The sequence below is a fragment of the Bubalus kerabau genome, chromosome 2 (assembly GCF_029407905.1).
Source record: "Bubalus kerabau isolate K-KA32 ecotype Philippines breed swamp buffalo chromosome 2, PCC_UOA_SB_1v2, whole genome shotgun sequence".
NCBI classification, from domain to species: Eukaryota; Metazoa; Chordata; class Mammalia; order Artiodactyla; family Bovidae; genus Bubalus; species Bubalus kerabau.
Window position 1 is genome coordinate 14,441,317 of NC_073625.1, and position 26,783 is coordinate 14,468,099.

Genomic DNA, 26,783 nt, shown 5'->3' on the forward strand with positions numbered 1-26,783 from the left:
AGTCAGCAAAAACAAGACGAGGAGCTGACTGTGGCTCAGATCATGAACTCTTTATTGCCAAATTCAGACTTAAATTAAAGAAAGCAGGGAAAACCACTAGACCATTCAGTGGTTTATCAATGGTTTATTCAGAAGGGTACATCAAATCCCTTCTGATTATACAGTGGAAGTGACAAATAGATTCAAGGGATTAGATCTGATAGAGTGTCTGAAGAACTATGGACAGAGGTTTGTGACATTGTACAGGAGGCAGTGATCAAGACCATCCCCAAGAAAAAAAGAAATGCAAAAAGGCAAAATGGTTGCCTCAGGAGGCCTCACAAAAAGCTGAGAAAAGAAGAGAAGCTAAGGGCAAAGGAGAAAAGCAAAGATAAACCCATCTGAATGCAGAATTCCAAGGAATAGCAAGGACAGATGAGAAAGCCTTCCTCAGTGATCAGGGGAAAGAAATAGAGGAAAACAACAGAATGGGAAAGACTAGAGATCTCTTCAAGAAAATTAGAGATACCAGGGGAACATTTCATGTAAGGACAGCTGCAATAAAGGACAGAAATGGGATGGACCTAACAGAAGCAGAAGATATTAAGAAGAGGCGGCAACAATACACAGAAGAATTATGTAAAAAAGATCTTCATGACCCAGATAGCCACAATGGTGTGATCACTCACCTAGAGCCAGACATCCTGGAATGTGAAGTCAAGTGGGCCTTAGAAAGCATCACTACGAACAAAGCTAGTAGAGGTGATGGAATTCCAGTTGAGCTATTTCAAATACTAAAGTTGATGTTGTTAAAGTGCTGCACTCAATATGCCAGCAAATTTGGAAAACTCAGTAGTGGCCACAGGACTGGTAAAGGTCAGTTTTCATTCCAGTCCCAAAGAAAGGCAATGCCAAAGAATGCTCAAACTACCACACAAATGCACTCATCTCACACTCTAGGAAAGTGATGCTTAAAATTCTGCAAGCTAGCCTTCAACAGTACATGAACCATGAAATTCCAGATGTTCAAGTTGGATTTACAAAAGGCAGAGGAACCAGAGATCAAATTGCCAACATCCGTTGGATTATTAAAAAGCAAGAGAGTTTCAGACATCTACTTCTACTTCTGCTTTATTGACTATGCCAAAGCCTTTGACTGTGTGAATTGCAACAAACTGGAAAATTCTTAAAAGAGATGGGACTATCTGACCACCTGACTTGCCTCCTTAGAAATCTGTATCCAGGTCAAGAAACAACAATTAGAACCAGACATGGAACAACAGACTGGTTCCAGATTGGGAAAGGAGTATGTCAAGCCTTTATATTGTAATTCTGTTTATTTAACTTATATTCAGAGCACATTATGCGAAATGCTGGGCTGGATAAGGCACAAGCTGGAATCAAGATTGCCAGGAGACATATCAATATTTCTCAGATACACAGATACGTGGATGACACCACACTTATCAAAAAGCAAAGAATTAAACTTAATGAAAGTGAAAAAGGAGAGTGAATAAGTTGGCTTGAAACTCAACATTCAGAAAATGAAGATCATGGAATCCAGTCCCATCACTTAATGGCAAAAAGATGGGGAAACAATGGGAACAATGAGAGAATTTATTTTGGGGGGCTCCAAAATCACTGCAGATGGTGACTGCAGCCATGAAATTAAAAGACACTTGCTTCTTGGAAGAATAGCTATGACTAACCTAGACAGCTTATTAAAAAGCAGAGACATTACTTTGCCAACAAAGGTCCATCTAGTCAAGGCTATGGTTTTTCCAGTAGTCATGTATGGATGTGAGAGCTGGACTATAAAACAAGCTGAGTGCTGAAGAATTGCTGCTTTTGAACTGTGGTGTTGGAGAAGACTCTTGAGAGTCCTCTAGACTGCAAGGAGATCCAACCAGTCCATCCTAGAGGAAATCAGTCCTGAATATTCATTGAAAGGACTGATGCTGAAGCTGAAACTCCAATACTTTGGCCACCTGATGTGAAGAACTGACTCACTGAAAAGACCCTGATGCTGGGCAAGATTGAAGGTGGGAGGAGAAGGGGACGACAGAGGATGAGATGGTTGGATGGCATCACCGACTCAATGGACATGAGTTTGAGTAAGCTCTAGGAGTTTGTGATGGACAGGGAAGCCTCGTGTGCTGCAGTCCATGGGGTCACACAGAGTCAGACACGACTGAGTGACGGAACTAAACTGAATGCCATTCATAAGACCCCTCAAGGGATAAGGTAAAACCACAGATAGTTACCAGCTTCTGTAAATAACCAAAATAACCATTTATTTCCTCCATGCACTAGATTGTGTGTGCTCAGATGCTAAGTCATGTCCAACTCTTTTGTGACTCCATGGACTGCAGCCTGCCAGGCTCCTCTGTCTATGGGTTTCCCCAGGCAAGAATATTGGAGTGTGCTGCCGTTTCCTTCTCCAGGGGTCTTCCTGACCCAGGGATGGAAACCTCATCTCCTGCATTCATAGGCAGATTCTTTACCATTGAGCCACAAGGGAAGCCCATAAAAGATTATATGCAGATAACAAGAGAGGAAGACAGGAAGCATTCTGGTGCTTCATCCTCTGATGAACTTGAAAGGCAAGAAAAAGGCACAGGCTTGGAGGAGGAGCTCATGGGCTGCCTGGGGAGAGAAGGGCTGGTCCTAGCAGCATCCTTCTTCATGGGGCTGAAAGTGTGTTAAAAATTGCAAAGGTTTTCAATTTCAATCTGCATCCTCAACTGTAATGAAACCCTACATGTTCCTCTGAGAAGCAAAGTTCGCGATGCTTTAGAAAAGAAGAAAATGAGAAGGAAGAACTGAAGCCACAATCCTTTCTACTATTTATTTAGTATTCGAAACTGTGCTAGATGCCTTGCATATTCTTGGGTTTTCTTCTTCTTTGGCTGGAGCAATCCTACAGGAAAAGTGTTGTTCCTATTTTCAGATGTTCAGGGTGGCCAGTATTTGCCATAGGTCATAGTGGTAGGAGGTGCTAGTCCGGATTGGACTGCAGTTTCACTCCAAAATTGTTACAAAATTATGCCACACTAAGAATTTTCAGTTCTCTACCATTTCCAGACTCCACGACTATATCTCAGGAGAGAGAACCCGGTGATACAGACATCATTATGTACTTATGAGGATATAACCGGGGCCCTTTATGACAATGAAATCTTTTGGGGTCATGGCCAAATGTGGGGAAAGTTGTAATAAGGGTGGAGACTACTTGTGTTCTCTCCTCTTCATATGTCCCCTTTCCTTTCCCTCCGAGGCACCCTCTCTGTAACTGAAGACATTCCGTACTTCCTGTTTCCTAAGACTGCATCCAACCCAGGCTCCTGGGAGCATAGGGGCTCCAGGACTGCCCTGCTCCCAGAGCCTCTATTCCCTCCGTGTTCATAAGTTTTATCACCAGATGACCTATTTCAAACAAGAAACAGCAATTAGAACAACTTTAGGATTAGCATATCAGCTGGAAGAGATTTCAATGAAAAAAACTATTTCTCAGGGCAGACTGTCAGGCAGCAGAACAAGAAGATATGTTATTACTGGCCTAGGGGTCCCAAGCTTCCAGAAAGGCTTTGCAGAGGCTAACCAATCCTATCATCTCACTAAAAAGAAACAACAACTAGCAAAGAGAGGGAAAAGTCTAAGCTTTAAGTTTGATTGACTCTGTGATCTGAAACCTTGGACAAGTTCCTGTAAGATGGACATGAAGATACCAAGAGCTTTCTAGCATCTCATAGCACACTTCTGCAAATTAAATTAAAAATAGAAAAGACTACTTAACACAGTGCCTGGCACACAGGGGCACTCTTTCTATTCTTATGCAAAGCACCTTGTCTGGTCATCTAGATAGAGTTAGTTGCCAAGTATGTTCTATCTTACGGAGAGAAGACAGAGGTGTCTTGTGAAAATAAGACTTGCTCCCAAGGTTTCTTTCAATGTGGTAAGTAGGAGACCTCCTATTCCACTGCAGGACAAAACCAGCTGGTACATCAGCTGGTTCTGACTGGACCAGTCACAACTCCTTCTAGTGATGACCTCTGGGACCCCACAGGAGGTGGGCAGGACGGGAACCAGGCTGCAGTGGAGCGGGTGGAACACAACCTGCTCAGAGAAGGTAACTTTGATGATATTTCACAGTGACCATTACGTAACTGATCAATTTCCGAGCAGTTTCCAGTTACTGCCATTCTGAAGAGTCATTAACATTAGGATATTTGCATGACAAAGAGGTCAGTAAGCACAAAAATACTCTGCAATGACCCCATGACAGGCATTGGCAGACATCCCCTCTTCAAGAGACCCTGACCACAGAAGGTATGAACATTTTCACCTTCTTTCCCTATCTGTATCCGTCTCTCTCACAGCTTTCTCCTCTAGATCGACCTGTCCTTCAACAAAAACACAAACGTTGGTGGTCATAACTAGTGTGTAAGCTATTGCTGAAACTAAAGAGCTGTAAATATCAGTGCACAGACATAGGTAGTATCCATCTCATAAATAAGTGAAATTTCAAAGTAACACATGTGTTTGGAAACCAGATGCTTTCCCACCTTAAGAAGATGCTATAAAAGCTTGTTAGGGCCCCACACCAGCCATTAACCCACAGTGCAGCTGAAACATTCTCCATTTTCATCCATAATACAAAAGGTGGGAAACAAAGCTTCCCCTCTTCAGCTCAGAATTTCTGTTCTAAACCATCCTACAGTCACAGCTGTTCCTTGAAATGGCCCTCTTTCAGCCAGCCTGGCTCTGAAATTTATCTCTAATGATGTCTATGTGCTTAAAAATAAAAGATTATTAATATATCAAGGGGGAGTGGAAAGTGGACTGAGTTCAAGAGTGGCCCCCTTCCCAAATTTCAAGCCCACACATAAGCTGTGCATGTGACCTTATTTGGAAATAGGGTCATTGCAGACGTACTGTGACCAAGAAGATTAACACCAGGCATTACTGGATTGAGGTTGACCCTCATCCAATGATTCACATTCTTGTAAGAGCCAAAATTCAGACATATTGAGATAGAGAGAGAGAGACTTCCCTGGTGGTCCAGTGGCTAAGACTCCATGCTCCCAACGCACGTGGCCCGGGTTTGATCCTCAGTGTTGAACTAGATTTCACATGCCCCACCTAAGAGTTTGCATGACACAATGGAAGATCCCAAAAGACCTCCCATACCACCACCAAGATCAGAGGTCCTGATGGTGCATCTAAGACTCTGCACAGTCAAATAAATAAATATTAAAAAAGAAAGTGATAAAAAAGATACAGAGAGAATAATACCCATTTGAAGATGGAGGCAGAGTCTGTAGTCATGTATCTACACCCCAAGGGCAGCAAGGATTGTCAGAAACCACCAGAATCTAAGAGACAAGCTCATTTTCCAGAGCCCCCAGGAAAACTAACCCTGCCTGCACCCTACTTCAGACTTCTAGCCTCCAGAACTGTGAGAGAATTCAGTTTGACTGTTTTAAGTCCCGGTATGTAGTCATTTGTCACAGTGGCCCCAGGAAACTAATCCAGGAAGTAAATACCTACCAGTGTAGAAATCTGGCAAGAGGGGAGGCACCAGAAAAGAAAATATACTTTCATACTGAGAAGTCTGTATTTATTGTGTTCCTTCTTCCCCTGGCCAAGAACTCTCCTAAATACTGTTTTCCCTGCCATCAGGGTGTGTGACTACTGGAAGTTTTTCACATAGGGTTCTGCTCCTGTGGTTACAGCTGAAAATCACATCAGAATGGGATGGGGCGTGACGGGGGAGGAGGGAGGCCCCACAGAAAGGGGATATATATAAATACACACACACACACTTAGTTGCCTAGTTGGGTCCAACTCTGTGACCCCATGGACTGTAGCCTGCCAGGCTCTTCTGTTTGTGGGAATTCTCTAGGAAAGAATATTAGAGTGGGTTGCCATGCCCTTCTCCAGGGGATCTTTCCAACCCAGGGATAAAACCCAGCTTTCCTGCATTGCAGGCAGATTCTTTACCATCTGTGCTACCATATAGCTCAACAGGTATTTGTGATATAGCAGAAAGTAATACAATATTGAAAGCCATATGCATGTATGCTCAGTCGTGTCCTGCTCTTTGCAACCCCATGGTCTATAGCCAGCCAGGCTCCTCTGCCCATGGGATTCTCCAGACAAGAATAATGGAGTGGGTTGCCATGCCCTTCTCCAGGGGATCTTCCCTACCCAGGGATCAAACCTGCATCTCCTGCGTCTTGTGCATTGGCAGGCAGAATGTTTACCACTGAGCCTCCTGGGAAGCCCTATACTTCAATAACAAATAAACAAAAGAAACATAAAGTTGGAAAAAGGAACTGAGCCAATAGGGACAACTCATTTCCTTTCAAGGACAGTGTTGGGGCAAGAAAGGTGGAGGGATGTTTCAAGAGCTGCTTCCAAATTCAACCCAAGTTCAGCCTTTCCCAAGTATTGAGTTGGCCAAAAGATTCCTTTGGGTTTTTCCATACAATGGTATGGACAATCTGAATGAACCTTTTGGCCAACCCAACAGTTGACCAGCTAGGAATGCTGCTTGCTTCCTAGAGGCTAATTCCTTCTCCAACAGGGATCTTCCCTCCCAACCAGGGCCCCAAAGAGCCATGGAGTCCTTATAATTCCTAAATCCCTGAGCTCTCTGGAAAGACACTTCAATGTGTGTGTGCGCACGTGTACAAACTCATGGACACACTTATATATCAAGGCATATCTTCCCTTTTGGCTCTTACCCTACCAGGTTACACAATACTTATCTTCCTCTTCTCTGTTCTGTATTTTCACTGTGTCTTCAAAGACCAAGTGAAGAAGGACGTATACCCATTTTCTAACACTCAGGAGAAAAAACAAAAACAAGAGTCTAGTGGATTTCACACTTTGGTCTGGGCTGAGTCCCAGCACTACCTCCAATATTCAGGAATAAAGGCAGGAAATGACTTTTCATTCATATTCAACACATATTTATTGGACACATGGATGTGAGAACAGTGGAAACACTCTTTTCTGTTCTGGGGATAAAAAAATAAATATGGGACTTCCATGGAGGTCCCGTGATTTTAAGACTCTGTGCTCCCATGGTCTGGTAACTAAGATCCCACATTCTGTGTAGCATGGCCAAACAAACAAAATTCTCCTTGTGGAGGTTAATTCTAATAGAAAATAAGTTGAATAAATACAGTATGGTTGTGCTAAGAGCTAAGGAGTTAATAAATGCAGAGAAAGGGGCTTGAGAGTATACATGCAGGGTAAGGAACCGATATTGTCATCAGAGTGCCTTAAACAGGCCTCACTGAGCAGGAGGTATCTGAGCAAGCCCTGAAGGAAGGGAAAAAACAATATGGAGTAACTGGGGAAGAGTGTTCCAGCAGAGGAGTCAGCATGTGCAAAGGTCCTGAGGCAGGCGTGTGGCTGGTGCAGCTGTTGAAGAGTGAGGAGGCTAATGTGGCTACCGCAGGGCCGGAAACTGAACAACAGATGAGGTCAGAGGTAAGAGCAGGCCTGATTATCCTGGACCACATAAAGCATGAAAGTGGACTTTTCTCTGAGTGTTCTGAGGAACTTTGGGAAGACTGAGCAGCGTTATGACTTAAATGGGTGTAAGACCTTTCTTTGGTGGGTCATTGATCTGAGTATCAGTTTTCTTGCCCCTAAAATGGAAAGGCCGTGCCAAGTAAATATCTAAGCTCTCTTCTAGGTGTAAAAATTGATTTTTAGACATCTAGACAATGTTCGGTTCCCACAGAACAGATAATAAAACCATGACCTTCTGCCCATCTTCAGTGCTCTCTGGTGCTTCAAAGTTGACACAGTGACCCAGCCCAGGCTTGGCAGAGAGCCTGGTTATGAGAGATGGTGTGATTATAGCAAACGGCTGGTACCTGAGTGAGTCCCCCAGGAACACGTGGGGTGTCCTCAATGATACCCACATTCACCCGGCCCCATTACACCCAGCCACCTGTTCCCCGCCTCGGAAATCGAGGACACTCTCTGTACAGAACAAGACATCGCCCAAAGGAGATCAAATATCTGTTTGCTTCACATTAAATACAAATCTAAAAATAATCATTTTCCTTTCTCATCATTTCGCATCACGCATGGAGAGTTCACTTTAATTTTCAAGTCCGTTTACTTCATTTCAGGGAAGTTTGGGAGCTTTGAATAGAATCCACCCTGCAGGCTTCTTGTCTGGATCAGCAAGTCTGTCTGTTTTCGGTTCCCCTTGGAACATTTTACTCCTCTGTCCTTCCAAACGCAAAATCCCACAGCAATGTGCAACAAAGTCTCCTCTTGTTTTAATATCTCTACTTCTTAGTGAGGAAACCACCACTCTCAGGACCTTCCCCTAGCTGCTCAGAGAAGAGTCACAGCTGGCCTCTCTACTGCTGGACTCAGACCTATGCTTGCATATGTATTGGGTTGGCTAAAACATTTGTTCAGGCTTTTCCATCAGCTTATACAGGAAAACCCGGTTGAAGTTTTCGGCCAACCCCAAAACAGGACTTTATCAAGGAATCTTTGAACTTCTGAATAGACCCCACAATATTATCTTAATACCCATATTATGAGTCTATCAGAACCTCTTTTAATAGTGACTGAAAGAACACCATCCCCACCAGCACAGTGTGTTATTTATGACAATTATAGCCTAACCGTATGATAGAAGCTTCTGGAAAACCAGCAAGGAGCAAAAACTATGACGACTCTGGATTCCTACCACCTCACTGCAAACGACAGGTAACTGATCAGAGATCTGTGACCTCCAACACTTCGTGTGTCCCCCACGCCAGCGCAGCACCTAAAACCTAACAAACACTTCAGGGTTGTCTGTTTCGTAAGCAAATGAAGGATAAGCGCAATCACCCGTGCAACTTGGCACTGGAGCCCGGCCGCCTTCTTTCTACACTGTTTTCATGTGACTTTGCCTGTTAGATGGATCTAGAAACCAATGTACAAAGCAGAGTGCCCAGGGTGACGGATGAGGCCACAGAGCAGGCACCGGCATCGCCGAGGCCCCCAGGAGGAAGGGCACAGAACAATTTCACCCAAACTGGCTGGCGAGAGCTTAAGAAATTAGAGAGACAATTTCCTCTTCCAGCTTATTCCCATCAGCCGCTTCACCATCTTTAGCGGTTGGGTCCAGGCAGCAAGAAGGCCTGGCCCAGGCTGGCTTACATCTCCTGTGAGCACACAGGACTCAGTCCCCCATCTTGGGAACTGGCCTGGTCTTACCTCCGCAGCAGGAACTCCCTCGGGCGGCCGGCAGTGTAGCACAATCATGCCTTCGATGGGTACCTCCCTTCCCTGCGGGTCTTGCTCAAAGTTTTTCCGTAAATCTGCAAAGAATGGGAAAGACATGACACTTTGGGGCCAGGAAGATCCACATTTGCTCCAAAGATGATAAAACAGTGAGCTTACTGTCACAATCTAGACACACAAACACACACACACACACACACACCCCTGGTTTCAGGAGTTCCAGAATCTAAGAATCCTTTTTCTGAATATTCAAACACATTTCAAATAAGCCTTAACCAAACTGTCCCTAATGTTCTCTACTGATATGATGGATAGAAGATTTACTAGAAGAGCAGGAAAGAAAAACTCATTACTTCATGAGTCTTAGCTAGCATTATCTACTTAGCATCTGATAAAACACTTGGTCTAATAAATTGCCATCCACAGCTATTATGCATCTGAGGTGTTCATGATTTTATTAACTAAAGAATGCATTATTAATCTGTAACCTCTGTGTTCCCTTCGCCCTCTAGGGACCTCTAGAAGATGGTAATAGAGTGTGATTACCTATTAGTCTTTTATTTGTAACAAGGGAGAAGAGGCAACATTCAACCACAACAAAATCTATAACCTATCCCACCAAATATATAATTAAAAAATATAATGCCCTCCAGTCCAACAACAACGCTGGGCATCCATGCAGTGCCGTTCATGGAAGACTCCAGGCTCTCTGCAAACAAGCTGCACCATTAACCTTTTACACGTAGAAGGGTGACATTTGGAGGGGTTAATTGGCTTGCCAGTGGTCACAGAGAGTATCAACGCCAGGGATGGGGAAGAATTTACCACGTGTCCAGACATTAGTCTCTGCGTACTCACCAGCAAATCTTTTTCAGGGGAAAGGACACACATGGGGACAGTTGAGAAAGAAAGAGTATCATTTGCATGGCTTTCCACTTAAGCATATGCTTCATTAACAAGAGTGGGAGTTGGCCTCTACTTCTTTTGGAGATGTCATAACAACACTTTGATGATTGAAACCCACAAGCTTATTTCTGCTGTCATTTGAAAGCCTGGGACAGTGGAGTGAAGACAGTTTGACAAGCCTTCCTCAAGACTTGCCCCTCCCTCCTGGACAATGTATTTTTCTTCAACTGAGGATCTCAAATTACAGGCTGTGGATTTATTGATTTAATTTTCTTTAGTGCTTACAATAACATGAAATATGTTCTCTGTAAAGAGCAGAGCTTCAGAATCAGTTACATCTGTATAGATGGTATAAATACATTAAACTTGCTTTTAGCAAGTCAGAAACACGCCATGAATAACAAGCCCAGCAATCCATGTATTCACTTTCTTTGGAATTTTACTCTTAATGTTTTCCTTCCCAGAGGCGACTGATGTCTTTTTTCAGCAGGGCTGTCTATTTGGAGATCATCGTGAGTGTGTGTGAAGCCAAGGATCTTACAAGGACTCACACTGTAGGCAGGTGGCAGGATCTATTTTCCCGTTTCTCTGCTGTCCTCCCAAATTGTAAAGCCAAGCTTCCATCTATTAGAGATCTGTAAATTGCCACGGCAGATCTGCAAATTGCCACAGCCTTTATGATTCAGAATTTCTGATTCCAAGTTTGAGGAAGTTCACATAATTGATAACAAAACTATGAGTGATGGGGATGTGAATAAACCCCAGAATGAAAAATCTCATGTTTCCTGCACAATTGGACCACAAATTCTCCTTTGCTCAAAAATCCCCTTTCCAGGAACGTTCCTGGTGGTCCAGTGATTTAGAATCTGTGCTGCAATGCAGAGGATGTGGGTTCACTTCTTAGTTGGGGAATTAAGATCCCACGTGCCATGGGATAAGTAAGCAGGCGGGCTACACCTACTGAGCCTGCACACCAAAACAAAAGACCTAACAGAATGCAAAGAAGACCCTATGCGCCACAACTCAGGCCTGATGCAGCCAAACAAATCAATAAATAAATTTAAAAAAATCCTCTTTTCTTATGACTAATTTACTCATCAGGACTACAGTAAACCCCCTTATTCATGGGGTTCATTCCAAGAACCCAGTGGGCGCCTGAAACCACAGATAGTACAAATCCTATATGTCTTTTTTTTCCTATGCATACATCCCTATGATAAAGTTCAATTTATAAAGCAGGCACAGTAAGAGATCAACATACTAATACTAAAATAGAACAATTATAACAGAATACTGTAATAAACGTTCCATGAATATAGTCTCTCTCAAAGTATCTTACTGGACAAATTTAACGCTTTTCCATCTTAACTGAGCACTTCAGTGTGGTGGCTGTAACGTTTTTAGTTTGAGGGGCGACAGTAAAACGAACAAGGGTTTCTTTTCCCTTCATCACCATTTCATGGAGAGAAGATTCATGCTTACCATAGATCTTAAGAAGCTCAGCATATAATTTTTCTTTCCTTGCTAAATCCTTATTAAGAACTTTCACTTAAAGAAAGCACTTTTCAGCATTTCTTTGGTGTACCTGAATTTCCAGCATCGCTATCCTTACGCTTTGGATCCATTATTAATTAAAACAAGGGTTACTTGAACACAAGTTCTGTCACACCAGGACAGCTTATCTGATAACCAAGACGGCTACTAAGATGAACGCGCAGGACACACTGGACGAAGAGATGATTCACTTCCTGTGCAGCATGCAGCTGGATGGCAGGAGAGTTCATCACGCTACTCGGAAGAGCACGTGACTTAAAACTTACGAATTGTTTATTTCTGAAATTTTCCATTTAATATAAGGTTGACTGTGGGTAACTGGGTAACTGAAACCTCAGATAAGACAGATGACTCCGTACTGAAAGGAGCCTGTTGCAGAGCGTGGGGGACTCTTACATGACACATCGGTTTGCTAATGGAAAGAAACGGTGGTATTTTTGTGCCTAATTCTGTTTGGTTTGTTTGCTACTTTTTCCTTTTCTTTGATTGCTTTGTTTTCGAAAAGGAAGTCTTACCCAGGGCTGCTACACAATGATTGCAGTTTTGACAACACCAAATAATCTGCATTCAACCCAATGAAGCACAGAAAACAGAGAGTGGGAATTTCTATTTTGTTTTATACTATTTCTATTTTGTCTTCTATTTCCTTTCTTTGCTCACTAGAAACGGAAATGGTAACAAAATGCAGAGTTTTGGGGTATTTCCACACATCAGCAAATGAGAAGAAATTAGATTTTAGTCGTTTTTCCTCCATACTCCCACCTGCTTAAGGAACTAGCTAAGCAAATATAAAGAAAGGAAAACCCTGAGGATTTCTCTGGTGGTCCAGTGGCTAAGACGTGGTGCTCCCAAAGCTGGGGGGTCCTGGGTTCAATCCCTGTTCAGGGAACTAGATCCCATATTCCACAACGGAAAGATTCCACGTGCTGCAACGGAGACCTAGAGCAGCCAGTTAAATAAATCTTAAAAAAAAAAAAAAAAAGAAGGAAAATCCTGTATGACACTGGGATATAGGAAAGGGTATTGTCTATAAGCAAGAAGCTAGGAGAAATTTCTGTTTGATCTCATACAGTCAGGATCAGATTGAAGAAAGGACCCACACGACATCCTGATCTTTCCAATTGACATTGGCAATCACTGTTGAAGTTTTGCAACAAGAAGTATATATCCACTTTTAAATGGAGAGATAGGACGATTAAAGGCAGAAGACAGGGTCAGGCAACAACTTCGGTGTCATAAACATGGATCCAACTCATCAAAGGCAGCCCATCACGCACCAGGTATCACACCAAGTAAGAGACCCAAGTGTCAGAGTTCTGGCTTGTGCCTAATACTGGTGGCAGGAACTCTGGTATTTTTGATTCCCAAGGAGGACAAACATACCAGACAAATTCCAGAGAGCTACTAAATATACCAAAAATTACAGAAATAAATTCTTGGACATAGACGTAAATGATTTCAGCTCTACCTATGATTCTCATCGTAGGTCACTCAATCTAGTTTTGCTGTTTGTTTGTTTGCTTAGGGTTTTTGTTTGTTTGTTTTTGATTTTGTATTTTTCTTGACCCTGCCAGGCAACTCGCAGGATCTTAGTTCCCGATCAGGGATTGAACCCAGGCTCCTGGCAGTGAAAGAAGTGGAGTCCTAACCACTGGACCGCCAGGGAATTCCTGACAACTTCTGAATTGGCAAACTAGATACTTTGATCACCTATGCTAGTTCCAAGGCTTGAAAGATTCACAGAGAAAACTGTGTCAGTTCTAACAGTAGGAGAAGCATCCCCAGTCTTGTAAAAAGAATCACACTACAAATGAAGGAGACAAACTATAGAACTGAAACAGTTTCCCCTAAGACTGGAAACAAGAGGCATTTTTGGAGAACTTCTAATTTAAGTTATTTAAAATCAAAAGGAAATAGTAACTGAGAATCTACAGTAGGGATTTATAAATAGGCTAACATCTGAGATCAAGAAAACTGCCACTATGCATGAAAAAAAAAAAACAAAACAAAACTGCTGAATTAGAAATATATGTCACGGAAACAGTAAACAGCATACTGAAGATTGCTGAAAATCGAACAGAAGACAGATTTGTCAGGATCCAGGCAAGAAACAAGAAGCACAGAGTTGTTTTAACAGAAAATATTCATGTAAAAATTGAAGGGCTAAATAGGCAAAAGGGGAACTCCTAGGAGCTGTTCCCATCCCAGGGGGGGAGGTGAGGGAACCAAAGGAAGACACTGAGGTTAGAGAACTTTGAAGCTTAGAGAGGGCTCTACTCTCCAAGGAGAGGGTGCAGCGTGCTGGCGCCTCAGGAACTTGCAAGAGGGACCCAGGACTTAAGACCTAGACCTCTGAGAAGGGCTGGTGGTGCTGGTATCTCTTGGAGGAGAGGGACAGGGTGCAGCACATAAAAAAGCTGGATCTGGAATTACTTTAAAAAAGTAAGTGGGAAGCAAGAAGCTGCTGCCACTTCTATACAGAAGTTCTGCTGGGATGATGTTGACAGAGACAGAAAATGAACAGAAAGCAGCAGCCTTCCCTTCCTCTTTCACTCTGCGGTCTTCTCTGGCGCCCCCTATTGGTGGAACCTTACGGGGAGCGAGGGTCTGACAAGAGAGTCCTAGCCCTAGCTTCACAAAATACAAACCATTCGTTTTAGAGATGGCAGTAGCTTAGTATCCAGCAGACTCTAGTTTAAAAAATGTTTTCCAGAAGAACTCTAATAATTACATATTCTATCTCTGTTTTCCTCACTCGATCATCAGTTCAATGAGTATGGGCTTTATGTCTGAGATATTTATTCTTACAGTCCCAGTGCCTTCTGATATAGGAAAGGCTCTTAGTATCAATAAACATAAGTTGAACACATGAGCTAGGAGGAAATGACGAAATGATAAATGAGTTTGCCAGAAAAAGGATAAAACAAATAACAAAAGAAAATGTTGAGTTAGAGAAATACAATTTAAATACAATAGTTAGTTTAGAAGGATACAGTAAGTGTAAAGAGAATAAATGGTAATTAAATTAATAACGATAAAATGCAGTCTTCTCTGAGTTGAGATAAAACTTGAGTTTGCAAAAGAGCTCACTGGATACAAGGCAAAATAATTTGGAAAAGAAAAACTGTTCTGGGTATATTATAGTTGAAATTTTTAACAAAATTTCTAAAACTGTAAAAAATAATTTTACAAGCATTTTACAATAAATAAACAGAAGTAACTAAAGTTTTCATAAAGAATTAACACTGTTAAAACGTCTTTTATCCAAAGCCATCTTAGATTCAATGCAATGCCTATCAAAATCCCACTGTCACTTTCACGAGAAAAGAGAAGAAATTCTAAATTTAGCATGGAACCACAAGAGACACTTAAGAGCCAAAACAAACTTGAGAAAAAAAGAACAAACTTGGAGGCATGACATTTCCTGGTTTCATACTACACCACAAAGCAACAGTAATCAAAACAATATGGTAGGGGTATAAAAATAGGGAAATAGATGAATGAAATAGAAGCAAGAGCCCAGAAATAAACCTTCATATATATGGCTAACTGATATTTGAAACGAGATACAAACGTACCAAATGGGAAAAAGACAGTCTCTTCACTAGTGGTGCTGGAAAATTTAGATATATGCAAATGTAAAAGAATGAAATGTGCACGAGAACCCTTCCCTTATATCACACACACAAGTTAGCTTGAAATGGATTGAAGACTTATACATAAAAACCTGAAACTGTGAAACTCCTCTAGGAAAACAAAGGGGGAAAAAAAAACTCCTTAACAACACTTTTGTATATAACAACAAAATCACAAGCAACAACGACTATATAAAATTAATTGACTTATGTGCAGCAAAAGAAATGATCAACATGAAAGGCAACCTGAGGAATGAGAAAATATTTTCAAACTATATATTTGATAGGGCATTATATCCAAAATATATAAGGAATTCATTCAACTCAACAGTAAAAACACAATGACCCAATCCAAATAAAAAATGAGCAAAGGACCCAAACAAACATTTTTCCAAAGAAGATGTACAAATGGCCCAGTGGGTACATGACAAGGTGTTCAACATCACTAACCACAGAAATGCAAAAATCAAATCCATCTCACTTCTGTCAGAATGGCCAATATCAACCCTTGTTAGGGGCTGATGAAGCTGATGATTTTCAGTTGAAGAATGCTCAAACTACCGCACAATTGCACCCATCTCACACGCTAGTAAAGTAATGCTCAAAATTCTCCAAGCCACCCTTCAGCAATATGTGAACCGTGAACTTCCTGATGTTCAAGCTGGTTTTAGAAAAGGCAGAGGAACCAGAGATCAAATTGCCAACATTCGCTGGATCATAGAAAAAGCAAGAGAGTTCCAGAAAAACATCTATTTCTGCTTTATTGACTATGCCAAAGCCTTTGACTGTGTGGATCACAATAAACTGTGGAAAATTCTGAAAGAAATGGGAATACCAGACCACCTGATCTGCCTCTTGAGAAATTTGTATGCAGGTGAGGAAGCAACAGTTAGAACTGGACATGGAACAACAGACTGGTTCCAAATAGGAAAAGGAGTTCGTCAAGGCTGTATATTGTCACCCTGTTTATTTAACTTATATGCAGAGTACATCATGAGAAACGCTGGACTGGAAGAAACACAAACTGGAATCAAGATTGCCGGGAGAAATATCAATAACCTCAGATATGCAGATGACACCACCCTTATGGCAGAAAGTGAAGAGGAACTCAAAAGCCTCTTGATGAAAGTGAAAGTGGAGAGTGAAAAATTTGGCTTAAAGCTCAGCATTCAGAAAATGAAGATCATGGCATCTGGTCTCACCACTTCATGGGAAATAGATGGGGAAACAGTGGAAACAGTGTCAAGACTTTATTTTTCTGGGCTCCAAAATCACTGCAGATGGTGACTGCAGCCATGAAATTAAAAGACGCTTCCTCCTTGGAAGGAAAGTTATGACCAACCTAGATAGCATATTGAAAAGCAGAGACATTACTTTGCCAACAAAGGTTCGTCTAGTTAAGGCTATGGTTTTTCCTGTGGTCATGTATGGATGTGAGAGTTGGACTGTGAAGAAGGTTGAGTGCTGAAGAATTGATGCTTTTGAACTGTGGTGTTGGAAAAGACTCTTGAGAGTCCCTTGGACTGCAAGGAGATCCAACCAGTCCATTCTGAAGGAGATCAGCCCTGGGATTTCTTTGGAAAGAATGATGCTAAAGCTGAAACTCCAGTACTTTGGCCACCTCATGTGAAGAGTTGACTCATTGGAAAAGATTCTGATGCTGGCAGGGATTGGGGGCAGGAGGAGAAGGGGACGACAGAGGATGAGATGGCTGGATGGCATCACTCGATGGACGTGAGTCTCAGTGAACTCCGGGAGTTGGTGATGGACAGGGAGGCCTGGTGTGCTGCGATTCATGGGGTCGCAAAGAGTCGGACATGACTGAGTGACTGATCTGATTTGAGCATTTATTTACCATTCCAAAAATCCAATGGCTCTTAAGAAGGATGCTAAATTTACTCTGCCTGAGTAAATTAGAACAGAACAACAAAGCCTGGATAATAACTCATCTGTCTACAACCTGATGTGCTGACTATTTTAAGCTCATTGTTCAGATTTAATTGACAATGTACCTGGTCATCCAAGAGTTCTAATGGAGATCCACAATATTAATACTGTTTTCATGCCTTCAATAAAGCAAAGCACACTGAAATGAGGTTATGTCTGTATCTGTCTGAATTGTTGGTCTGCCACTTACTAGCACCTGGACTTGATAAGTATCTTTATTTCTCTTTGCCTCATATTCCTCATCTGGAATATTAAAACATACTAATTTCTATTACATATAGTTGGGTTTGAATTAAATGCTAATATGTGCAGAATCCTTTTAAGTGCACTGGGCGCATCAGTTCAGTTCAGTTGCTCAGTTGTGTCCAACTCTTTGTGACCCCATGAATCCCAGCACGCCAGGCCTCCCTGTCCATCACCAATAGGACTTAATTAAGGTCACATCTATCATTATATCCTATTATAAAGCCATGACTATTAAAAGATCTTGTCATTAATCAATATACAAATTGTTTATAAACTACAACACCTTTCAAAGGCACTCAAATAAAAACATAACTTAGCATATGATATATACTAAATATTATATACTTATACTGATATGAGTGAGTGAGTGAGTGAAGTCGCTTAGTCATGTCTGACTCTTTGTGACCCCATGGATTGTAGCCTAACCAGGTTCCTCCGTCCATGGGATTTTCCAGGCAAGAATACTGGAATAGGTTGCCATTTCCTTCTCCAGGAGATCTTTCCGACCCAGGGATTGAACCTAGGTCTCCTGCATTGTAGGCAGATGCTTTACCATCTGAACCACCAGGGAAGATCCTTATACTGATATACAATGTACAAATTAGGATGGCCGTTTGGATAAAAAGATAAAGTTAGATCTATATCTTATTTCATACCAAAGTAAATCCCATCTTAATAAAAATATTATCTACAAAGCCACAGCAGTAATAAAATACTTATTGGATCTTAAGTTAGGAAAGCCTTTTCTAAACCCAAAATTGGAGGAAGAATACCTTAGAAAATGATCAGCAGATACTGTTTTGTCAAAACTGAAAACTGTTTTTACCTAAAACACTACAAGAAAAATTTAACAGTCTTAATATATTATAAAGGACACTTTTGGAACAAAGTGAGAAGGATAAATACCCTAAAATAAAATGTCAAAGGGGCATGAAAACATAACTTACAAAAGAAGGACACAAATGAATAATAAAAGATATTTAGAAGTGCTAATGTCACTAATTGTTACTGAAACACTAATTTAATAAGTGTCAGTATGTCTCTTTACTCTTCCAAACAGCCTCTGTTTTGTTTGTTTCTTTGTTTTAAAGGACAATTTCCAGTTTTAGAAAGAGTATAGAGAACTGAATGAAAAGAGCCTCTTGAAATTGAAAGAGGAAAGTGAAAAAGTTGGCTTAAAACTCAACATTCAGAAAACTAAGATCATGGCAATCTAGTCCCATCACTTCATGGCAAACAGATGGGGAAACAATGGAAACAGTGACAGACTTTATATTTTTGGGCTCCAGAATTACTGCAGATGGTGACTGTGGCCATGAAATTAAAAGACACTTGCTCCTTGGAAGAAAAGTTATGATCAACCTAGCAGCATATTAAACAGCAGAGACATTATTTTGCCAACAAAGGTCTGTCTAGTCAAGGCTATGGTTTTTCCAGTCGTCATACATGGATGTGAGAGTTGGACACTAAAGAAAGCTGCTGCTGCTAAGTTGCTTCAGTAGTGTCCGACTCTGTGCGATCCCACAGACGGCAGCCCACCAGGCTCCCTGGGTCTGGGATTCTCCAGGCAAGAACACTGGAATGGGTTGCCATTTCCTTCTCCAATGAATGAAAGTGAAAAGTGAAAGTGAAATTGCTCAGTCGTGTCGAACTCCTAGCGACCCCATGGACTGCAGCCTACCAGGCTTCTCCATCCATGGGATTTGCCAGGCAAAAGTACTGGAGTGGGTTGCCATTGCCTTCTCTGAAAAAAAGCTGAGCGCTGAAGAATTGATTCTTTTGAACTGTGGTGTTGGAGAAGACTCTTGAGAGTCCCTCAGTCTCCAAGGAGATCCAACTTGTCCATCCTAAAGGAAATCAGTCCTGAATGTTCATTGGAAGGACTGATGTTGAAGCTGAAACTCCAACACTTTGCCCACCTGATGTGAAGAACTGACTCACAGGAAAAGACCCTGATGCTGGGAAAGATTGAAGGCAGGAGAAGAAGTGGATAACAGAGGATGAGATGGTTGGATGGCATCACAGACTCGATGGACATAAGACTGAGCAAGCTCCGGGAGTTGGTGATGGACAGGGAAGCCTGGCATGCTGCAGTCCATGGGGTCACAAAGAATCAGACACGACTGAGTGGCTGAACTGACTGACTGACTGAGAGAACTGAATGGCCTTAAACATTGCTAGGAGAAATGAAAATGGTTAAACATGAAACCGATAATACATACCAAATGTCCTTAAAAGTTAATTTAGGAGTTCATTATCTAATAAATTAATACTGGTATATTCATAAAACCAAATATTATTTGGCAATAAAAATAATCAAAGGATGGGTACATGCTACAATGTAGAGGAATCTTGAAAACACAATGCTAAATGAAAAAAATGAATTAGAAAAGACCATATATTGTATGATTCCATTTATTAAATAAAAAAATGTCCAAAATAGGTAAATACATATAGTGAGAAAGTTGATAAGCATTTAATTAGGGCTGCAGGTGAGGTGGGGGGAAGGGCTGCGAATGCTTCTATCTTATGATGTGATAAAAATATTCTCAATTGGACTCTGGTAATAATTGCACAGGGCATCCCTGGTGGCTCAGTGGTAAAGAATCCACCTGCCAATACAGGAGATGTGGGTTCAATCCCTGGTCTAGGAAGATCCCTTGGAGATAAAAATGGCAACCCACTCCAGTATTCTTGCCTGGAAAACCCATTGATAGAGGAGCCTGGTGGGCTATAGTCCATGGGGTGACAAAGAATTGGACACTACTTAGCAACTAAACAATGATGATGATCACATAATTCTGAGAGCAACTAAACACTATCAAATTGTATGCTTTAAATAGATGAATTAATTGCCAAGTCATACGGATTAAATCTCAGTACAGCTATTATTAAAAAGAGTTCATTTATATGATTCAGTAATTCCACTACTAAAATTTTCTCAGAAAACTATTAAAGAGCTATATATAAAAATGTAGCATAGTGATATTCTTCAAATCATCATTTAAAATGCTGAATGACTGCGAATAATATAAATATTTAATCATATGGGAATGGTTACTATCTTTTTGTGCATTCATATAATGTAATACTATGCCAACTTTAAAAAAAAAAGCTCAAAGGATATTTTAAATTACAAGTAAATGTTTGAGTAAATTACTAAGATAAAATGGTATTCAGTGAATGATCTCTTTTATCTATTTTTTAATATATAAGGATGGTACTCCTCCAAATGTAAAAATTATCTTTTTATAGAATGCGTTCATATCCAAATGAAAGCAGGTACATTCGCTTTAGAAACTTGTTTCGGTGGGTAGCCCTTCTCTTAATTTGCCTGCAGGTTTTCCATAAATGTGTAACAGCCTCATTCAGAATTCACTCCCACTGTTGGCCATGGCCAGACACTGTGCCAGGCAGCAGGGGTACATTACTGAACTTGACACAGACCCTTCCAGCCTCCCTACAGCATACACTCCAGCAGGGAGGATAGATACTAAACAAGCCTGATGCCTCTGTAATAAAGATTCCGCCTGCAATGCAGAAGCCACAGGTTCGATCCCTAGATCGGGAAGATCCCCTGGAGAAGGAAATGGCAACCCAGTCCAGTATTCTTGCCTGGAGAATCCCATGGACAGAGGAGCCTGGTGAGCTACAGTCTGTAGGGTCGCAGACAGTCAGACACGACTGAAGCAACTTAGCACGCACTCAAGAGGTACAGGGATGAGTGTTGAAGTAGAGAAGTAGAAAGGTCCATAAGACTGTATTCCAGTAGGACATACCTTAATCATTAGAGAAAAGTTTTTCAAAGAAAGGTATTGGTAGGAAGAGGCAGAGCATCTCACAGGCCTCCGCCAGACACACTATACCTCATTTGCTATTTCCATCAGGCTTTTACTGGCTTAAAACACTGTTTTACATATACGTGCTCTCTGGTTTCTTTCTTGCAAGTCTCTGCAAAATGCCTGCATAGCTACCCCTCTTCCCATAAGTTAGCACATCCCATAAGGACACTCTTCTATTAGACTTGGTCTTCTATCCATACATATTGAGAGGGTAGAATATAAATAGATTTCCACCTTCTGATCTCACTGATACTCACATCATCTATGGAAAGAAAAAATAATAATTTTCCCATTATTTTGTAGAAGGGAACTGAACCAAGCTGCAGGCACACACACACACACACACACACACACACACACACACACACATCAAGATTGAAGATTTAAAAATATTTAAATAGCAACTGGTATGGGATTACTATATATGTCATAGGAAAAGCCCTAAAGAGAAATCACTCAGCATTTCAAAGATTTGCTACTGGATAATTATGGGAATATTCATTATATTCTTCATCTGTTTCTGCATTTTCTAAAATTTTCTGTGATGAATGTGGATTTCTTTTACAGCCAGAAAAAAGAAAAATAATGTCCCAAAAAAGCCCCTCTTTCCTACAAGTTGTCAAAAGATTCTTTAAACTAGACCAAACTGAATCAGAAGCCAGGGAAAAAGTACATTTTGTTTCATTTTATTGTACCAAGTTTCACTCCTACAGCATCTATTAAAGAAGGAAGCAAGAAGGACTATATTTTTCAGTCTTTGGTACATGCTGAGATAGTCATCCTAATGTGATTTTACTTATGGAAATCTCTGCAGATAAAAAGATCTTTTCATCTGTTTGGTTCACTGCCTCCCTTCAGTACCCGGGAGGTACTGGTCACTCAATAAATATTTGCTGAGTGGATAAATCGATCAGTGAGCTTCCATATCAACTCATTTAATGATTACTATATACTAATATACCACATACGTCTCCAATAGATAAATATACTACAACGCTGTTAAAGCAATGCTTGTTCATTCTCATCTTCATAGCTAGTGTGAAGGATACTAGCAAACATCAGTGCTGATCAATCTGGAGCATCACTCTGTCTGCTTCTGCTGCCTCTTCACCTTGTCCCTTGTTCAGTCCCTCAGCAGAATGCCAACAAGGCACACGACGACTGGAACCAGAGCAGGGAGAGGAAGGAGAGGTAACGAAGCAGGTATTTGGCCAACCTGTAAATCATACAATCAGCCACAAGATCAAACAGGCAGCCGTGCTTGCCAATAAGTGGTCCATCCGGGGCCAGGCCACGGGAAGCAGCCGCCTCCCTTTCCTCACCTTCTGCCCTGTTTGGCCTTTTTCTCATTTTCTTTTCATGCTACTATGTTAGAAAAGTCACTGTAGCACGGAAAAATCAATAAAAATTCAATTCCGAATAATAGTTCTTTGCAGCTCAGAAACACCAGGGAGTTATCGGCTCATTCAATGTTCTGGCAGTTAATGCAATGAAATAAAAATAATTTACTCATTCAAACCAAATCAGCCAGTGAAAAATCATAGTCTTTTTTTTTAATAGTCATAATCATTTGTTAAGATTGCAGGAGGATGGTACAAAGTCCCATTAGTGCCCGAATACACTGGCATTCAAATTAGCGTCACATCTTTCCCACCCATATTTTACTAAAGGAACAACAAACCACATTTGTCATACATAAAAGGAATTTGTAACTTAGCCAAATACAGATCATTTGTTGTAATAAAAGGGCTGGTTCACATGCAGAACAGATGGATGCCAGCAAAAGGAAAGTCAAGGCTTGGTGCCCTCAATACTCCAGCCCCTGATGGTTAATACCTGAGAAGTCAGTTCCTAACTCCAGTTCCCAAAGGAAGCACAGAAAAGGCTTCCTGTCAGGTCAATTCTTTCTTTGGTGATAATCTCCTTGTATTTTGGTACATTTACAGATACTTCTCTTGCCAGCCTGGCTTAAACTCTCTGGCTTACTTACATCTCTGAATTCTACCCATCCTTGACATACTAATCCATGTTGATGCCAGGCGGCTCCTTGCTATCATTTCATGCCCTGGCTGTGAATCGCCTGGTTCTGACGTTGCGGTCTTTCTGAAGGACAGCCAGCCCTAAAGGACAATTCCACATGTAGATTTCTCTGTCCTAAGATTTCTGAAAAGTGTTGTCTTAACTCATTTTTTGGTCGCTAAGTCATGTACAACACGTTTGCGACCCATGGACTATAGCTCCTCCAGGCTCCTCTGTCCATGGGATTTCCCAGGCGAGAGCACTTGAGTTGGTTGCTATTTCCTTCTCCAGGGGATCTTCCTGACTCAGAGACCGAACATGCGTCTCCAGCATTGGCAGGCAGGGTTCTCTACCACTGAGCCACCAGGGAAGCCCACAACCTTAACTACCGCTGAGTAAATCTGGCAGCAAGAGGGAAGGAGGGACAACTTAGATGAAAGCTGGATTGTGTGAACCTTTCCATGTTCCCTCTGATCCCACCTTGGTGCTGTGCAATGCACAGGGTCTGTTTATTGGGACATCAAGGGGTTTGGATGATGCCAGGGGTCCTGTTGTGCAGAGGCTACTCAAGACTGCTTTTCTGAGCCACAGAATAACGTTGGGGCTCCGTTAGCTCCCCTGTGCTCTGCAATTTCTCTGCTGTTAAATTGCCGTTGTCAATAAATCGTTTTATAACTAGCACGGTGTGTCATTATCCCTTTCAAACAAGTAGCAGAGTTTGTCAGGCAACAGTGGTGTTGGAAGGCAGCATCCTGCAGCAGGGACACATTATGGTGAGAAGAAACAGCTGCAGTTTCACAAAACGCTTTGAGTACTAATTTAACCTGCTCTCTATTGAGCCATTCCCAACTCAGCACATTCCATTGTATTTGGCTTCTTTTGTTTACAAGGACACAAAAACATCCATTCAGATTCCATCAAAATTTTAGGATTAACTGAATATGAGGAAGACTCAGTGTTGAGTCCAAGACACCCTGGAAACCAAGGAAGACGGCACACCAGGCTTGGAGGACAGAATACGGATCACAAAGTAAGCAGATAACAAGCAAGGGGGTAAAGAGAGTCAATGCAATTCTGTTAACAGGGTTATTTCATACTCCTTTTAGCACAGATGTTGTGGCCCTCCTAACCAACTGCTTTTCATTCTTTTTTTTTTTTTAATATTAATTTGTTTTTAGCTGCATCCAGCCTTGGTTGCATCATTCAGGTTCTGTTGCAGTGCACGGGCTCAGCACTTTTGGCACGTGGGCTTACTTGCTCTGCAGCATATTTGATCTTAGTTCCCTGACCAGGCATTGAAGCTGAGTCCCCTGCATTGTAAGGCAGATTCTTAATCACTGGACCACCAGGGAAGTCCCTCTGTTCTATCTTAATGGCCTCTGCTTATCTGTTAATTGTATTTACTCATGTCTTGGCTTCCCTGGTGGCTCAGATGGTAAAGAATTCACTTGCAATGCAGAAGGCTTGGGTTCAATCCATGAGTCAGAAGATCCCCTGGAGAAGGGAAGGGCAACCCATTCCAGTATTCTTGCCTTTGGACAAGAACCCCATGGACAGAAGAGTCTGGTGGGCTACAGTCCAAAGGGTCACAAAGAGTCAGACACTACTGAACGGTTTACACTTTCACTTCACTTTCTGGTATCTCAGGATCACTATTGCCTGCTTCTTTTAACTGTTATCTTTCCCTTTCTGGTGCCTCTATCAACTCCCTATTCTCTTTGAGGATCAAGTCAAATTCAGAAGAGCCAGAATCCACAAGTACACAATCACTTTACCCTTCTTGAGTAAGTCTCTCATTCTGAGTCTACTCATAGCAGCTAACCTGCCCAGGTGTGCATTCCTGGTCCAGTGGACACGACAGCGGACTCAAGTGCAACACAGCATAGCCATCTATGCTTAAGAAGGCTCTCAGTACCACTTCTCTTAGCAGGACAATAGGTGGGGACTCCACAAGGCAACTATACCTGAGGAAAATGTCAAAGGTTTGCTTTATCTCCAGGTTCCATAAAAGGCGATTTCTGTGTATTGATTATATTGATTTGGGCTATGTCCACACACAAAGGACAGCTGAAGCAAGACCTAAATAGCACATCTGAACAAAAGTTATAGGAGGAAACACAGGGATTCTCTGCTTCTTTGTTTTCAAGGTATTAAATCAAATTAAAACAAAGTTAATACCTCACATTCTGTAGCTTTACATCACGTTCTGCTGATAGCTATGGGGACAAAATACTGGTAAGTTTCACCTTCGTTCTGTTTGAGAACACTACTGTTCCCCTGGTGGTTCTAATGGGAAAATTGAGCTTTAGGTGAATGCAGGAATAGCCACTGAAACAAGTACTTTTTAAAAAAATTGAAGCATGGTTGATTTACAGTGTTAATTTCTGCTAGACAGCAAGGTGATTCAGTAATATATATATATATATATATATATGTATGTATGTATGTATAGAGAAGGCGATGGCACCCCACTCCAGTACTCTTGCCTGGAAAATCCCATGGATGGAGGAGCCTGGTAGGCTGCAGTCCATGGGGGTCTCGAAGAGTTGGACATGACTGAACAACTTCACTTTCACTTTTCACTTTCATGCATTGGAGAAGGAAATGGCAACCCACTCCAGTGTTCTTGCCTGGAGAATCCCAGGGATGGGGGAGCATGGTGAGCTGCCGTCTGTGGGGTCACACAGAGTTGAACACAACTGAAGTGACTTAGCAGCATATATATATATATACACACACACACATACATACATACACACACACACACACACACACTCTTAAAGAAATTCTTTTCCATTATGGTATATCAAGGATATTGAATATAGTTGCCTGTGCCAGATAGTAAGACCTTGTTGTTTATCCTACATATAATGCTTTGAATCCGCTAACCCCAATCTTCCAAACCATCTTTCCCCCACCCGCTTCCCCTTGGTAATCACAAGTCTTGAACAAAAGTGCTTTTGATGGAGAAAAAAGCAGTGCAGTCCTAGGGGCCATTGACTAGACTCGTCTGCTCAGTTCTCAAGAAGTAGACAGCAAAGTGGCTCTCCTTATCCTTCTACAGTCAGGATTCACCATCTGTAGTGCTGCCTGAACCTCTCGTCCCCTACAAGCAGCACTAGAGCTTATCTTCAGCCCAGCATCCTGATGAGCACATGAACACCAAACAAACTCCAAGGTCGATGGGACAGAGTTTTAAAAACAACACAGGCAGAAGAATTTTTCCTGACTTTGCCAGGTGCCCTCCTAGCCCTCCCCCAGAAATGAGAGGGATATGAACTAGCAGAGTTTAAGATGACATGACTTAAAAAGAACCTAATGCTTTCAATACTCACCATCTCATTGTAATTCAGTACTAGTACTACAGAGAGATGGAGGGGCG

General features: G+C 41.6%; 1 protein-coding gene across 4 annotated transcripts in view; it reads right to left on the bottom strand.

Moving 5' to 3' along the window:
- UNC5D (unc-5 netrin receptor D) overlaps nucleotides 1–26,783 on the bottom strand; it is a 366,024-nt gene that overhangs the window by 215,376 nt on the left and 123,865 nt on the right. For all 4 annotated transcript variants that reach the window (XM_055567106.1, XM_055567109.1, XM_055567105.1 and 1 more), the window contains exon 4: nucleotides 9,226–9,329. In XM_055567106.1, coding sequence (XP_055423081.1) covers nucleotides 9,226–9,329 — 104 coding nt within the window. The remainder of the gene's footprint in view (nucleotides 1–9,225; nucleotides 9,330–26,783) is intronic.